Here is an 18,458-nt window from a genome sequence, read left to right as displayed (position 1 = left end):
CCAAATAAAAAACAAATGTGGGATTGCACTTTTTTTGCAATTTCATTTTTTCCCCTTTTCTAGAACACAACATGGTAAAACTAATGGTGTCGTTCAAAAGTACAACTCGTCCCACAAAAAATAAGCCCTCAGTTGGCCATATTGACGGAAAAATAAAAAAATTATGGCTCTGGGAAGGAGGGGCGCGAGAAACGAAAACCGTAAAAAGCTCCGGGGGTTAAGGGGTTAATATAAAAAGAGAATTAACCTGATCGCTAAACAGCGTAACAAGAAAAAATACGTACGCTACTCACCTGGTAGCAGTGTTTTTTCAGGAGCCATGACAGCACAACGAGAGAGGGGATCCGCCCTTCAGGGACAGGAAACCTCAGACATAAAAAGGGCGGCACCTCACTCCCCAGCCAGTTGGTTTACAGAGTATGAAAGGACCTTCTAGGTTAGTAGCACATAGACAATATTAATATATGGTACAATTCACCCAGTGAATAAACTTAGGAATTTTCTAAAGGAAGTGTTGAACCCATAAACAAAGAGGGTAGGGAATATAAGGGTGCTGTCATGGCTCCTGAAAAAACACTGCTACCAGGTGAGTAGCGTACGTATTTATTCAGTCACCATGACAGCACAACGAGAGACTTTCAGAGAAGTGAAAAGTGACTAGGGAGGGATAATAGCCTCCAGCACCCTTCTCCCAAACGTGAGGTCGGAGGAGCCACCTAGATCTAACCTATAGTGTCTAAGAAAGGTGGATGGAGAAGACCATGTGGCCGCCTTACAGATGTCTTCAATCGACACTTCTGCCCTCTCAGCCCAAGATGTGGCTACCGCACGAGTGGAGTGTGCCTTTATGCCTTCTGGAATTTCCACGCCACCTGCGGTATAAGCAAGAAATATGGCCTCCCTAATCCATCTGGCTAGCGTATTCTTTGATACCCTAAGCCCCTTCCTAACTCCCTGGTAGGATAAAAATAAGGAATGATCTTTTTTCCAGGCGTCTGTTACTGCAATATATCTGAGAAGGCATCTACGCACGTCCAAACAATGAAATCTCTGTTCTTTATTGTTAGAGGGATTAGGACAAAATGAAGGCAAGATTACCTCCTGGGACCTATGAAATTTTGACGCGACCTTTGGAAGATAAAGAGGGTCAGGCCTCATCACCACTCTATCTTCCGTAATTTGCATATACGGACGCTGCCTGGACAATGCTTGCAGATCACAAACTCTTCTTGCCGATGTGAGGGCAACTAAGAGGGCTGTTTTGACAGACAGGATCTTGATCGGGACAGAGTCAATGGGCTCGAACGGAGCTTGTGTTAGAGCCGAGAGCACAAGATTTAGGTCCCATGGAACTATTCTCTGTTTAATAACCGGCCTGGATCTGGTGACCGCTTTGAAAAACCTTGTTATCCAGTGATTACTAGCTATGTTGGAATTATATAGTGCCCCTAGAGCCGAAACCTGAACTCTAAGGGTGCTGGTGGCTAAGCCTAAATCTAGGCCCTTCTGTAGAAATTCTAGGATCTGAGCAATATCAGGTTTCTGATCGATCTGTGCTCCTGAGCTTGATAGGAACTTCCTCCATATCCTAACATAAATGCTAGTCGTGGAGGCTTTCCTACTCTTAAGCAGCGTATTTACAAGGTTCTGAGAGAATCCCTTCTTTTTCAGAAGTGACCTCTCAAGTTCCACGCTGTCAGATGTAAGTTGGCTACTCGTGGATGCAAAACTGGACCCTGGGAGAGGAGGTCTGGAATTTCTGGGAGAATCCATGGTTGGGAAATGGACATGCTTCTTAACCATGGGAACCAAGACCTTCTGGGCCAGAATGGAGCTATTAATATAACTCGGGATTTGTCTTCCCGAATCTTCCTCAGAACTAAAGGAATTAGATTCAGAGGGGGAAACGCATAGGCGAGACTGAAGTTCCAGGAGATCAGAAGAGCGTCGATTGCGTACGGGTTGTCTCTTGGGTCTAGGGAACAGAATTGATGGAGCTTCTTGTTTCCTCGACTGGCAAACAGATCTATTTCTGGACATCCCCACAACCGTACGATCTGATTGAAGACAGCCGGTTTTAGAGACCAATCCCCTTGTTTGAGCTCGTTGCGGCTTAAGTAATCGGCCATGGTATTTAGTTTCCCCTTTATATGAAGGGCCGTAAGGGAGAGTAGGTGATTTTCGGCCATCTGAAAAATACGATTTGTAACGTTCATTAATGACGTAGACCGTGTGCCTCCTTGGCGGTTCACATAAGCAACTGTCACCTGGTTGTCAGAGAGTATTCTAACATGTCTACCCTGTAGAGGTACAAGAAACCTATCCAAGGCGCGTTCCACCGCCATCAATTCTTTCAGATTGGAAGACGAGTCCTGCTCAGATCGGGACCATAGACCCTGAACGTAATTATTTTCCCAATGTGCTCCCCACCCCGTGGGACTAGCATCAGTTGTTATTACTCGTGATATATGATATGTCCAAGGTACCCCTTTACGCAGATTAGGGATGTGCGTCCACCACCTTAGTGAAACCGTGGCCTCTACGGATAGAGTGAATTTCTTATCTAGGTTGGCGCCTAGTCGCCGAAAATTACGTAGAACATCCCACTGAAGAGACCTAGAGTGAAACTGTGCCCACATCACCGCCGGAAAACAAGAAGTAAGTGACCCCAAAAGAGACATAGCACTTCTTAAGGAGACTACGGGATTTTTAATTGCTCTAGAGGCCAGCCGGTGGATAGCATCGACTTTTGAGTCTGGCAGGCGACATTCCTGCTGAGCTGAATCTACAATAAGACCCAAAAACTGCTGTGATGTGGAGGGTTGAAGACGCGATTTTTTAAGATTGACAATCCAACCTAAGTTACGAAGTGCTACCATCACTTTCTCTAACTGCTCTTTACAGTGTAACTTTGAATGCCCCACGATCAGTAAGTCATCCAAGTAAGGAATTATCAGTATGTTTTGCTCATGAAGGTGTGCCATAACCTCTACCATAACCTTAGTAAAGACCCGGGGTGCGACTGCAACACCAAAGGGGAGTGCCTGATATTGGAAGTGCTCCACTGTGCCGGCAAGAGAAATCGCCACCCTGAGAAAACGCTGGTGATCTGCATGTATCGGAACATGGTAATAGGCGTCTTTTAGATCTAAGACCACCATGAAGCACTCGTGAAAAAGAAGCTTTATTGCCGTTTTCACAGATTCCATTTTGAAGGATGGGATTAGCAAGAATTCATTCAGGCCTCTCAGATTAATAATGGTACGGTATGACCAATCTGGCTTCTTTACCAAGAATAACGGGGAATAGAACCCCCTACCTCGCTCTTCCGTGGGTACCCGAATAAGAACCCCCTTTTGTCTGAGATCCTGAACTTCTGACTCCAACGCCAACTGTTCTGCAGGAGAAGAACGGATAGGAGTTAGTTTAAATTTGTCCTGAGGGATCTGATGAAACTGGAACTTTAATCCCTCTTTAATGATACTGAGTATCCATGGACTGTTGGTGATCCTCAACCAGGCTGGGTAGAAAGCTAAAAGCCTACCGCCCACCTGGACCGCTAGTCATTGAGTTTTCTTCGAGTCCCGAGGGGTGTTAAACATATACCCCCTACCTCTTCTTCTGCTGCTGCCGTAATATCTGGATGAATCTCTATTTGGTTCTCTATCAGATCTGCGGCGATAAGACCATCCCCTGCTGTAGTCACGCCTATAAAAAGGTTTTCTTAATAGAGGGAACCGCTTCTTAGAGTCGCCCGCCTTCTCAAGCAGCTCATCAAGTACCGGACCGAACAGATGAACTCCTTCACAGGGGATGCCGCATAGCCTTGACCTAGCTTGTAAATCACCTGGCCAACATTTAATCCAAAGTGCTCTGCGGGCTGCGTTGGATAAGGCTGAGGATCTTGCGGCCAGCCTGACCGAATCCGCTGATGCATCCGAAAGGAAGGCTGCAGCATCTTGGATCATGGGCATAGATGATAGGATTTCACTTCTAGGAACTTTATCCTTAAGTTGATCTTCCAGGTGGCCTAGCCACACCATCAAGGACCGAGCTGTGCAAGTAGCCGCCACTGCCGGTCTCAGGGATCCCGCAGAAGTCTCCCAAGCTCCTTTAAGGAACACATCAGCCTTTCTATCGAGCGGGTCCTTTAAGTTACCTAAATCTTCAAATGGAAGAGAAGAGTTTTTGCATGCTTTGGCCACTGCTGCGTCTAACTTCGGGACTTTGTCCCAAGAAGCTGAAGCTTCTTCCTCGAACGGGTATCTTCTCTTAAATGCTGGCGGAAGTGACCCCTTTCTTTCGGGCTTCTTCCACTCCTTCATAATCAGAGACTTGATTTTCTCCACCACAGGAAAAACCCTTCGGGATTTACGGTCTATGCCCCTGAACATAATGTCCTGAATGGAGCATTCTGGCTGAGTCTCTTCAATCCCCATGGTGTTGTTGACAGCTTTCACCAGATGATTAATCCTATCTAATGATAGACATGTTCGGCTAGACTCTACGTCCTCTGATGATGAAGATGATGGATGAGAATCCGAGCTCACACTATCGGAATCCATCTCTGATACAGGGGATGAACCTAGTATTCTCTTGTTAGATTGTTTCTTATGAGGACTGGATTTTAAGGAGTCCCTGATCTCCTGTCTGACCATGTCCCTAAGGGTAGACGTCAGGTCAGGGGCCTCCTCTTCGATTAAGTGCTGTATGCAGGATCTGCACAGCTTCTTTTTATGCCCATCTGGGAGAGGCTCTGTACAAACGGCACACTCCCTATGTTTAGCTTTGGAAGCACATTTTTTCCCCTAAATAAGGAGAGAGGGAATACAAGGAGGGACACCAATCAGAAAGCGTACTTTCACGTAGCTCACTTACCCATCCTTGAAGTAAACGGTACCGTGATCGGGGGGTCCTCTTTGGCCGGAGAATTCCTACGGCCCGAGGATTTGGTGGACCTCTGAGCAGCTTTAGCTCCACCAGCACGACTACTGCCACTGGAACGCCGCTGGGAGCTTCTCTGAGACTTTCCTGTTTGTGGCTGCTCCAAAGGCTGCTGCTGTTCACCGCACAGCTGCGGAGTTCCCTCCGGTGACTCCATTAGGAAATGGACAGGAACCAGGATGGGCATCTGTGCGGCTCTTAAATACATCCCCCTGGGTACCACCCCCGGATGGGGGTCAGCAGGGCTTCCTCCAGGTGTCAACGATCGGTATTAACTACCGATAGGCTCTGGCCACTGCACGCCGTGCCCCACGCTGAGCGCCGAACTCCCTGCGGCCAGTATCCTCCCCCTGCCCCTGGGCGCCGCCATTAGCCGGCGAAAGAACGCTACCGCGCGTGCGCGGCCGCGCCACCGCCCGGCGCCGCTCGCTGCGTCATCCGGACACGCCCCTTCCGGTCACAGCTGCGGCGCCGAGGGCAGACGCGCCGAACAGAGGACGGCAGCGTCCTCCGGCCAAGACGGACCACCAAGGCAGGAGTGGACAGACCCCAGAGGCCACGTAGACACGGCGGCGTATACTCACAAGGTAATGTGACACCTAGAAGCTAACCCCTTGGGGTTGCTTCCTCCTGCTCTCACCGACACTAACAGTCCCCCTGCCGTGTGGTGCTACCGGCCTCCTGACTAGGCCGAGGCAGGGGACCCCCGCTACCTGATCCGGCCTGTCAGGAGTGGGAAGACTTCTTTCTTCAACCTTCTTCAAAAAAGGTCTGCCTGAAGAGGTTCCACTGTCAGGGACAGGAAACTAACTGGCGGGGGAGTGAGGTGCCGCCCTTTTTATGTCTGAGGTTTCCTGTCCCTGAAGGGCGGATCCCCTCTCTCGTTGTGCTGTCATGGCGACTGAATAAAGTCAAAACGCCAGAATTATGTTTTTTTGGTTGCCGGTACATTGCCATAAAATGCAATAACGGGAGATCAAAAGATCGTATCTACACCAATGTGGTATTAATAAAAACATCAGCTTGGCGCGCAAAAGATAAGCTCTCACTCAGCCCCAAATTATGAAAAATGGAGACGCTGCGGGTCTTGGAAAATGGTGACTTTTTTTTTTGCTAAAGTTTTGAATTTTTTTTCAACACTTACGGTAAATAAAAAAGAACCTAGACATGTTTGGTGTCTATGAACTCGTAATGCACTGGAGAATCATAATGGCAGGTCAGTTTTAGCATTCAGTGAACATGGTAAATAAAAACACAGAAAACAACTGTGGAATTGCACTTTTTTTTGCAATTTCAGTGGCCTTTTTGTTTCCTGTTTTCCAGTATTTGATATGTTAAAACAAATGGTGTCGTTTAAAAGTACAACTCATCATGCAAAAAATAAACCCCTAACATGGCCATTTTGACCTACAAATAAAAAGGTTATGGCTATGGGAAGAGGGGAGCAAAAAACGAACACTCATAGACAGAAAATGGCCTGGGGATTAAGGGGGTTAATATTACTGTTACATGTAAATACATGTCTTTCCGATTATTATCATTGATCAGTCCTTATTTTTCAAAGCTATTTTTATGCATCAAGGACCATTTATTAGGTCCTACTGGACTTCACACTACTTGATGTGTATGTAATGGTTTGAAAAAAAAAATAGTTGCCAAGGATCTCATTACAATCACACAATTGTTACCAAACCTGCCTTAACAATAATGATTTTCATGGCAGCACTATTGATCAAAATTGATGTTGATCATAAACTGCAGATTTTCTTGTGAAAATGTTCTCGCACTGAGTGGGGGTTAAATTCCGCGCCAATATCGCTGATTGGTCACAGGCGGCTGGCACGACCAATCAGCGACACGGGATTTCCGTCACAGACAGAATTAGATGATTATATAGTAGACTAGATGGTGGCCCAATTCTAACGCATCAGGTATTCTAGAATACGTATGTATGTATGTACGTCGCGGTTAGCACTGCCACGTAGTATATAGCACAGCCACGTAGTATATAGCACAGCCATGTAGTATATAGCACAGCCACGTAGTATACAGCACAGCCACGTAGTATACAGCACAGCCACATAGTATATAGCAAAGCCACATAGTATATAGCACAGCCATGTAATGTATAGCACAGCCACGTAGTATAGAGCACAGCCATAGTATACAGCACAGCCACATAGTATACAGCACAGCCACATAGTATATAGCACAGACACATAGTATATAGCACAGCCACATAGTATGTAGCACAGCCCATGTAACAGACAGCCACGCAGTATATAGCACAGCCACGTAGTATATAGCAGCCACATAGTATATAGCACAGCCCACATAATATACACTGTGTTCCAAATTATTATGCACAAAGAGTTTAGGAGTGATAAGGTTAGAATTTTTTTGTTTGTCATTTAAACTCATTGATGGTGATGTGTGTCAGGGCTCTTTATATCACTGAAAGCAATTGCAGATACCTGTGCAAATTAGTTTGACAGGTGTGTCCAAATAAAGGCAAGACTGTTCCACATTATTAAGCAGCCTACATTTTTGGCCAAAATGGGAAAGAAAAAGGATGTGTCAGCTGCTGAGAAGCAACAAATTGTGGAGTATTTAGGTCAAGGCATGACTACAATCAACAATGCCAAGACACTTCATCGTGATCATCACACAATCATGAAGTATGTAGCTGATTCCGAGCTCACACGTGTGCGTGCTGATAAGGAAAAATTGAGGACTCTTTCCAACAGGCAATTGCGTAAGGTTAAAAGAGCAGCTGCAAAAATGCCTTGTCATAGCAGTAGACAAGTTTTTGAATCTGCTGGTGCCTCCAACGTCCCCAGAACAACAAGATGCAGGGTCCTTCAGAGGTTTGCAGCTGTGCGTAAGCATCCTGTCGACCACCTCTATCCACTGCACACAAGCAGAAACAGCTCCAGTGGGCCAAACGATACATGAACACTGACTTCCAAACTGTTTTGTTCACCGATGAGTGCCGTGCAATGCTCGATGGTCCAGATGGATGGAGTAGAGGATGGCTGGTTGATGGACACCCCATGAAAACACGGCTAAGGCACCAACAAGAAGGAGGTGGAGTAATGTTTTGGGCTGGAATCATGGGGAGAGAGATTGTCGGCCCCTTTATGATCCCTAAAGGGGTAAAGATGAACTCCATAATCTATGTGGAGTTTCTAAAACAACACTTCCTGCCATGGTTCAAGAGGAAGAACCGTGCTTCCGGCAGCAAGATCATTTTCATGCATGATAATGCACAGTCTCATGCTACAAAAAACACATCTGCATCTCTTGCTGCTATGGGCATAAAAGAAGACAAACTTATGGGATGGCCACCATCTTCCCCTGACCTCAACTCAATTGAGAACCTCTGGAGCATCATCAAAAGGAGTGTCTATGATGGCGGGAGGCAGTTCACATCTAAGCAACAGCTCTGGGAGGGTATTCTGTCCACATGCAGAACAATTGAAGCAGAAACCATCCAAAAACTGACAAATTCAATGCACGAGAGAGTTCAGAAGCTTCTTTCGAACAAGGGGTCCTATGTGCAAATGTAACATCACGTAGAATAAAGTTTTCACTTGAAAACTGTTTGTTTTCATCTTGTAATAAGCTGATAATGCTTATAACTTCACAATTGACCATTTTTTTGTTCAAAATTAAATAAAAAAGGTTGAAAACTCTGCTGTGCATAATAATTTGGAACATGCATTTTGAGTGTTTATTTTTTTTTTTTTTTAAATATACTGTTTTCATAGGCAGTTTGTTCCAAAACATTGCAATTATACTAGAATAGTAGATGACTGGGAAATAACAAAGACTGCAATTCAGATAGGTAATTTAGAGAAAATATGAGGAAATATTATTTGCATAATAATTTGGAACACAGTGTATAGCACAGCCCAGGCAGTACATAACACAGGCCAAGTAGTATATAACACAGCCCACGCAGTACATAACAATGCCCACGTAGCATATAGCAGCCAGGCAGTATATAACACAGCCCACGTAATATATAGCACAGCCCACTTAGTATATAACACACATCGGGTATTCTAGAATATGTATGTATGTAGGTCGCGCTTAGCACAGCCATGTAGTATAAAGCACAGACACGTAGTATATAACACAGTCACGTAGTATATAGCACAGCCACAAAGTATATAGCAGCCATGTAGTATATAGCACAACCACAAAGTATATAGCAGCCACATAGTATATAGCAGCCACATAGTATATAGCACAGCCCACATAACACAGATAGCCACGTAGTATATAACACAGCCATGTAGTATAAAGCAGCCACATAGTATATAGCACAGCCCACGTAATATATAGCACAGCCCACGCAGTATATAACACAGGCCACATAGTATATAACACAGCCACGTAGTATATAACACTGCCCACATAGTATATAGCAGCCAGGCAGTAGATAACACAGCCACGTAGTATATAGCACAGCCACGTAGTATATAGCACAGCCACATAGTATATCACAGCCATGTAGCATATAGCACAGCAGACATAGTATCTAACACAGCTCACGTAGTATATAGCACAATCCACGTAGTATATAGCACAGTCCACGTAGTATATAGCACAATCCACGTAGCATATAGCACAGCCACATAGTATATAGCACAGGCACAGCCCACGTAGTGTATAGCACAGCAACGTAGTATATAGCAGCCACGTAGTATATAACACAGCCCACATAGTATATAGCACAGTCCACGTAGAATATAGCACAATCCACATAATATATAGTACAGTCCACGTAGTATAAAACATATCCCACGTAGTATATAACAGTCCACGTAGTATACAGCACAATCCATGTAGTATATAGCACAGTCCACGTAGTATATAGAACAGCCATGTAGTATATAGCAGACGCGTAGTATATAGCACAGGCACAGCCCACGTAGTGTATAGCACAGCCACATAGTACATAGCAGCCACGTAGTATATAGCACAGCCACGGAGTATATAACACAGCCCACGTAGTATATAGCAGTGTGGGCACCATATCCATTTTAAAAAAATAATTAAAATAAAAAATAGTTATATACTCACCTTCCGGCGGCCCCCGGAGTTAGCGATGCTCTCGCCAGGTCCGTTCCCAGTGATGCTTTGCGACAATAACCTGTGATGACGTAGCGGTCTCGCGTCATCCTATGGTTGACTCTCTCTCCCTGAAATCTGTAGTTAGTTTTTCCTTTCTATGTGGATAGGATTTTAGTACATTTTTGCAGGTTTTCAGTACCTGTAAGGCTATGTGCACACGTTGGGATTTCAGTGCGGATTTCTCCGCTCAGTTTTTGAAAAATCCGCAGGTGAAATGCACTGTGCTTTACCTGTGATTACCCACGGATTTCCAGCGGATTTCCAGTGGGTTTTTTGTGCGGTTTTACACCTGCAGATTCCTATTGAGGAGCAGCTGTAAAATGCTGTGGAATCTGTACAAAGAATTGACATGTTGCGGAAAATAAACCGTAGCGTTTCCATGCAGTATTTTCCGCGCAGCATGTGCACTGCGGATTTTGTTTTCCATAGGTTTACATGGTACTGTACAACGTATGGAAAACTGCTGTGAATCCACAGCATCAAATCCGCATCTTGTGCACATAGCCTTAGACCACGTGCACACGTTGCGGAAAGTGTTACGGATCTTTCCGCACTGATTTTGGTAAATCCGCATGAAATCCGCACTGCGGATTACCTGCGGAATTACTGCGGATTTACCGCTGGTTTTTTTGCGGATTTTGTGAGGATTCCACCTGCGGTTTTACACCTCCGGACTCCTATTATGGAGCAGGTGTAAACGGCTGCGGAATCCGCACAAAGAATTGACATGCTGCGGAATAAACAGCGCTATGTTTCCACGCGTTTTTTCCACAGCATGTGCACTGCGGATTTTGTTTTCCATAGGTTTACATGGTACTGTAAACTCAGGGAAAACTGCTGCGAATCCGCAGCGGCCAGTCCGCTACAGATCCGCAGCAATGTCCGCAACGTGTGCACATACCCCAAGAGTTCATTCAGCTTTTTACATAGGAGTGAAATCCATGTTTTTCATATCTGTGATAGTCCGTGGAGCCAGTCACACTTCAGTGATTTTTTGCGGACAAAGTGTTTCGTTAAAAATCGCGGGGACATGTACGAATTAATCGGAGTGTTGAATCAAACTTGCACTGAAAGTCTGTAGGTCCGCGGAAAAAAACTTGGACAGCAGTCTGATGAAAATCATATGCAGTCTGTTTTTCTTGTATGTTAAAAAAACCCTGACATATGAATGAGGCCTGAGTGCTCATTCACACTTCGGTTGTTCTCGTACATTTGCTATCCGTGTTTTTCACATTCTTTGGCGTAGTTCACATGTCCGATGTTTTCTCAGAATGGGTGGTCTACACAAAAGAAGTAGACTTAGCCGATATTGATGAGCGTTTTGGATAAAATTCGTCAACGCAAGTCTATGAGTCCATGAAAATATTGGACCGTACTCGGATGCTATCAATGTACTGTCCATTTTTCACGGACTGTTTGATAGGAGAATCTCGAGAAACTGACACTAAAATTGCCACATTGACCAAACTCTGATGACAGTCTGTTCAAAAATGCTGATGAAATTGGACCGTTTTTTTTTTTTTTGCATGGGAGAAAAACCAGTGATGTCTGAATCAGCCTTATGGCAACATTCACACTTGCAATCTAACATTCCATTTTTTAGGAACAAACAAATGGAATAATGGTAATCGAAAAAAAACAGATCTGTTGCATAACTTATTGAAATTGAAGCAGATGGTTCCTATTGTATATTAAGCAATCTGTACGGGTTCCCTTTCAGTTTTTAGAACAGAAAAAAAAGTTCTGAACGATAAGCTTTTTATTCTTAAAACTGACACATATCGGAGCCCACACTGACCCAATAATAACCAATGGTATCCTTCTGTCTCCATTTACATCAGTTGTGCAACTACCGGTAATCTGTTTTTTTTTTTTACATCAAATATAGTGCAGATGAACAGAATATCAAAACACAAGTGTGAACGTAGCCTTAAGAGATCATTTTATGAATCTGTGATAAAAGTATGCCACCTGATTGAGGAAGAGTATAATGAGTAGCTGTTTTATTCCAAGAGGAAGGTAGACTGAAGAAATGATTTGATCATGGCAGAAAATGAATGTTTTCTCTCACAGATGCTTAGTTTTTATTTCCGTTTCTTGCTGTCTATGATAGATGACTATAGATGTGGACCACTGACAGCAAACTGATTAGAACACAAAGAAAAAAGATTTCGGCAATCACAGAAAATTTTTTCTAAGATATAGAATATGGAGCATTTGCATTCTCAGTTTTATGTAGAAAGACAATAAAGGACACATTTCATCACAGTATGATCATGGTTTTCTTTCAAACTCACCAGGTAAATCTAGCCTCATTTATTTGAAGTGTGCAAGAAAATATAAAAGTTGTGCTACAGGTGACCATCATGTTTCCCATACGTGACTTGTGGGAGGCGCATGCTTTTCCTTCCGACGAGGCCCGAGCAGGCAGCGAGGTGTCTGATTACCCACTGGCATATTGATTTTGGAATTACGGTACATGCTACAAGATATAGAAGAGTTTTCAGTACTATTGTATATGTAATATAGGAAAAAAAATCTGTATTTTTTTATTATATACCGTATATACTCAAGTATAAGCCGACCCGAGTATAAGCCGACCCCTCTAATTTTGCTACAAAAAACTGGGAAAACTTAATGACTCAAGTATAAGCCTAGGGTGGAAAATGCAGCAGCTACTGGTAAATTTCAAAAATAAAAATAGATACCAAATTAAAAGTAAAATTAATTGAGACATCAGTAGGTTAAGTGTTTTTGAATATCCATATTGAATCAGGAGCCCCATATAATGCTCAATACAGTTCATGATGGGCCCCATAAGATGCTCCATATTAAATTACGCCCCATATAATGCTCCATATACAAATGTGTCACATATAATGCTCCATGCAGTTCATTATGGCCCCATAAGATGCTCCATATACAAATATGCCCCATATAATGCTCCATGCAGTTCATTATGGCCCCATAAGATGCTCCATATACAAATATGCCCCATATAATGCTCCATATAGTTCATTATGGCCTCATAGATGCTCCATATACAAATATGCCCCATATAGTGCTCTATGCAGTTCATTATGGCCCCATAAGATGCTCCATATACAAATATGCCCCATATAATGCTCCACATGCAGTTCATTATGGCCCCATAAAATGCTCCATATACAAATATGCCCCATATAATGCTCCATGCAGTTCTTTATGGCCCCATAGACGCTCCATATAACAATGTGCCACATATAATGCTGCTGCTGCAATAAAAAAAATGACATACTCACCTCTCGTCGCTGCTCCTCAGCGTCCTAACTTTCCGCATTGACTGTTCAAGCAGAGGGCGGCGCGCACACTAATACGTCATCGCGCCCTCTGACCTGAAGAGTCACTGCAGAGGACGCGAAAGACGGAGCGGCGCCGACCCTGGAACGAGGGACAGGTGAATATTTAATACTCACCTGCTCCCGGCGCGGTCCCTGGCAGCTTCTCCCGGACAGATGGTCTCCGGCGCCCGCAGCTTTTTCCTGTATTGAGCGATCACTGGTACCGCTCATTACAGTAATGAATATGCGGCTCCACCCTTATGGGAGTGGAGACCATATTCATTACTTTAATGAGCGGTACCACGTGACCGCTGAACAGAGGAAGAAGGTGCCGGAGACCATGGGACATGCAGGGACCGCGTGAGGAGCGCCAAGAGAAGGTGAGTATGTGACCGTCATCGTTCCCCCTCACAGGCCGACCCCCCCTCCTTCCATGGCTCGAGTATAAGCAGAGAGGGGCACTTTCAGCCCATTTTTGGGGGCTGAAAATCTCGGCTTATACTCGAGTATATACGGTAATTGAGGATATTTTTCCTTCCATTTTTGGTCTAGCTGGCAGTTGAGGTTGTGAATGGCTCCCCTAATTCTAGTATTATACTGAGGGTTTAATACTGTAGTTGTTACCGTAAAGAATATTGAGACATTTTGAAAAGTTAACATACACATTTTTTTAAGGTATTTTTGTGAGAAGTAGCTTTTTTTCCCCAAAACACAGCAATTCTCCATGTGTGGATTTTTTTCTTCTGCCTTTTTTGTATAAGTTTCTAAACATCAGAAAAAAAATGTCTGTCAAGGGACCAAAAAATTATTTGTAGCTTTTTTTGCAGAAAATTTTTGTGGCTTTTTTTTTTTTTTTTAAAAGCAGCTTGGAACCCTAAGGCTACGTTTTCACGATACGTTTTTCAGGGCTTTTTTAAGTGTGTTTTTCTTCTTTTATGCTGCAATTGTATTTCTTTTTGGTATGTCGTGTTGTAACTAAAGCATGTATGCTGGAGGTAAGACACGCTAGGATATGTCTTCACTACGTAATCAGTGGGATTGCACATGTCAAGCGTGCAGGACAGTTTTACAACACTACCGCTAATATAAATTCTTCACACAAATAAATGGCTGACTATAGTCAAATAATAACATACAATCAAATAACCGATCGGTGCCACCGTTATGAGATGGACGGAGATACAGAAATAGACTCATCTAGATTCTATCTTTTTGTAATACAGGCCCAATAGATTGGACCTGTATCTATGTAAAAACCTGGGCAAGCACATTTAGGCCGTGTTCACATTGCGTTTCTGTAGGGTTTTTGAAAGTTCCACCTGAATTCCCGTAACAATAGGACTCAGAACAACCCCAGAAGGGGCCATAGGCTGCAATGACACCAACATAGCAGTCAATGGCACCATCAGGGGTTCATTCTAATCCCATTTTTAAGGGAATTCAGGCAGAACCCAAAAAAATATGCAAAAACGCAGTGTGAACATTGCCCCAAGCAATTTTCATTGCTGATAGAAATGAACTGATAGGTGCATGTGTACCCATCTATTCTTGACAGCATGTAACGGGCCTTGTTTTCTAGATCTGTCGGTGATTTATGGCATATTCTGTCAATGTTCCAGAAATGTCCTAGGTGGTACATTTAAAGGAAACCGGTCACCACTTTTCTGTCCGACCAGCTAAATATATCATTTCATTCAGTGTCAACTATGCATTCCCTAAATAATTATGTAACCCCCTGACTCCCCATGAATCACCCATAAAACCTTTTATATGTCTCCTGTGATGTATGCTAATAGGGTCCGTCCGGTCCGATGGGCGTGGCTTCGGTTCACTCACTCCACCCCTCTCCTCGGCAAGTCCTTGACGTGGATGATGCAGATTGCTGTGATTCTATCATGCAAGAGAATTTGATCACACTCGGATGACACTTAGCATAATCGGTCCATTCTCTGGCATGACAGAGTATACGCCAGTGTGATTGCAGCCCTAACAGTCCAGCATGAAAACTATGATGCTTCTTTGGAGTGCTTCTGCAAGAAATATATCAGTGAGGGTAAAAGGATTGGGGAGGTTTAAACACGGCTGCTTTGTTACTACTTGCTTATCTGACAGGCTCTCAAAGGTGAGACCTGCATCTATCTCCTGGATAGAGGTTATTCCTCCTGGTGAGGTGGATGCAGGCTGCAACATCCAGGTTATGAATAAATACAGAAGTGTCGTTCTCCATTTACTTCTAGAAGTGGATATGTTCTACCAATTACTTACAAAATCTCCTGCTATGGACACATATAGTGATGTCATTTTTCCCGAAATATCTAGTGGTTTGGCATCCAAGCATTATTATGTGGACTAGTGGCGATTACCACGAGCATTAGTCGCAAATATTAATTATTTTTGTACCAGATTAAGTCCAATCTGGTTTACTGTCACCCCAACAAAAAGAAAGCAACCATATAACCAGCAGACAAGGTGACTGCATTAGGTCTTCCATTCCTGCTCCTGACCCTGTATAAAAAGTAGATAGGAGCAGCTATCATCTCAGAACTTCTCCATTCCTTTATATCAGTTACATAGTTATATAGGTTGAAAAAAGACCTAGGTCCATCAAGTTCAACCTTTCTCCACCAAATGTATATTTTGCCACTAATTTAACAATAACCCACAACGTTATGTGTATCAAGGAAATCATCCAGCTCTTTTTTAACAGCTGTTATAGGGTCTGCCATTACTACCTAGGGCGGCACGGTGGCGCAGTGGTTAGCATTGCAGCGCTGGGGTCCTGGGTACTAATCCACCCAGGACAACATCTGCAAAGAGTCTGTATGTTCTCTCCGTGTTTGTGTGGGTTTCCTCCGGGCACTCTGGTTTCCTCCCACATTCCAAAGACATACTGATAGGGATTCTAGATTGTGAGCCCCATCGGGGACAGTGATGATAATGTGTGCAAAACTGTAAAGCGCTGCGGAATATGTTAGCGCTATATAAAAATAAAGATTATTATTATTACCTCTCGTGGTCGGCATTCTGCAGTCTGACTGCTCTAACTGTAAAGAAGCCTTTCCTATTTAGCTGTCAGAATCGCTTTTCTTGCAACCGTAATGAGTGCCCCCTTGTCCTCAGTAAGGTCTTACAACAGAATAATAAGATAGTGAACGCTGGGTGATTGCTCCTCCTCATCACAATGGAGAAGAAAGGTTATCACCATGTGTCCTACTATGAAGCTCCCTCTTGTCTGATTTCTTTCCTTTCTACGCATTTTGCTAGAACTGTTTATTCCATTTTCTCGTTTCTAGGACAAGATACACAATGCAATGTAGGAGTTTTCTCCACTTTACTTACACAATCACCTGCTATGAACACATAGAGTAATGATCCATCTAGTTAAGCCCTTAGTTGTTGAACATGCATTAATAGGCCAGCTCGTCCTCAATTATTGATCTATCTAAACATTGCAGAAATTATGCTTGTTCATGGGGTCACTTTTTAAAAAATATTTATATGTATGCATCGTTCTGTCCCAATCATGTTCATCAATCTGTTAAAAATCTCTAGGAAACAACCTCTGCCTGAATATAGCCGATTGGTGGAGGTTTAAAGGCCTTGATCAGCCTTTTTGAATGGGCCATAAGTAAAGTGAATGGACGACGTACCTGAACTATACAGACCTTTAGGTCATAGATTCTCTATGGGGTTAAGGTCAGGCGAGTTTTCTGGCCAATCAAGCACAGTGATTCTGTTGTTTTTAAACCAGGTATAGGTACTTTTGGCAGTGTGGACAGGTGCACAGTCCTGCTGAAGAATGAAATTTCCATCTCCAAAAAGCTTGTCGGCAGAGGGAAACATTAAGTGCCGTTAAAATTTCCTGGTAGAAGGCTGCGCTGACTTTGGTCTTGATAAAACTCAGTGGACCTACACCAGCAGATGACATGGCTCCCCAAACCATCACTGATTGTGGAAACTTCACACTAGTCCTCAAGCAGCTTGGATTGTGGCCTCTCCACTCTTCCTCCAGACTCTGGGATCTTGATTTCCAAATGAAATGCAAAATTTACTTTCATGTGAAAACAACACCTTGCACCACTGAGCAACAGTCCAGTTCTTTTCTTGTTGGCCCAGGTAAGACGCTTCTGACGTTGTCTATTGGTCATGAGTGTCTTGACACAAGGAATGCGACACTTGGAGCCCATGTCCTGGATACATCTGTGTGTGGTGGCTCTTGAAGCAATGACTCCAGCAGCAGTCCAGTCCTTGTGAATCTCCCCCAAATTTTTGAATGGCCTTTTCTTAATAATCCTTTCAAGGCTGCAGTTATCCCAGTTGCTTGTGCACCTTTTTCTACCACACTTTTTCCTTCCACTCAACTTTCCATTAATATGCTTGGATGCAGAAATCTCAACAGCCAGCTTCTTTAGCAATGACCTTTTGTGGTGTACTGTACCCTCCTTGTGGAGTGTGTCAATGACAGCCTTCTGGATATCTGTCAATCAGCAGTCTTCCCCATGATTGTGGAGCCTACTAAAACAGACTAAGGGACCTTTTTAAATGCTTAGGAAGCCTTTGCAGGTGTTTTTGTTAATTATTCTAATTTACTGAGATAATGACTTTTGGGATTTCATTGGCTGTAAGCCATAATCATCAACATTAACAGAAATAAACACTTGAAATATATCACTCTGATTGTAATTACTCCATATAATATATGAGTTGCACTTTTTTTTTTATTGAAGAACTTAAGTAAATTAACTATATGATTATTTTCTAATTTTGTGAGAATTACCTGCAGATAATCAGACAGATAGATAGATAGATAGATAGTTAGATAGTTTATTTTTGCATACTCCTGTGACCTGTATATACTAATGTGATCACAACTGTATTATGCCCTGAGGACCACCTGGTTGTCAGGATCTTTCGCTCAACCAACCTACACAATCATTGAAAACCAAACTTAATGTAACAGGACAGTACAACATATATCATAACATGTATTTAGTATAAGACTCTCTGAAACACATTTACTCAAATTCCGGATGATTTCCTTAGTAGTGACGC

General features: G+C 43.3%; 2 protein-coding genes across 2 annotated transcripts in view; both read right to left on the bottom strand.

Annotated features, from left to right (window-relative positions):
* SH3KBP1 (SH3 domain containing kinase binding protein 1) overlaps window positions 1-18,458 on the bottom strand; it is a 497,532-nt gene that overhangs the window by 470,666 nt on the left and 8,408 nt on the right. The window lies entirely within an intron of this gene.
* Window positions 3,562-4,658, bottom strand: LOC138671466 (lamina-associated polypeptide 2, isoforms alpha/zeta-like). Its single transcript, XM_069759646.1, has one exon. It carries the CDS (start codon window positions 4,656-4,658, stop codon window positions 3,564-3,566), a length of 1,095 nt encoding a protein of 364 aa, XP_069615747.1. The 3' UTR covers window positions 3,562-3,563.

This window comes from Ranitomeya imitator, chromosome 3 (assembly GCF_032444005.1).
Source record: "Ranitomeya imitator isolate aRanImi1 chromosome 3, aRanImi1.pri, whole genome shotgun sequence".
Taxonomy (NCBI): domain Eukaryota; kingdom Metazoa; phylum Chordata; class Amphibia; order Anura; family Dendrobatidae; genus Ranitomeya; species Ranitomeya imitator.
Note: the sequence above shows the minus strand (reverse complement) of the source record. Positions and strands in the feature narration are given on the sequence as shown.

Bases quoted from the DNA above. Each gene is read 5' to 3' on its own strand.
- LOC138671466 (XM_069759646.1), bottom strand. From the start codon at position 4,658: ATGGTCAGACAGGAGATCAGGGACTCCTTAAAATCCAGTCCTCATAAG.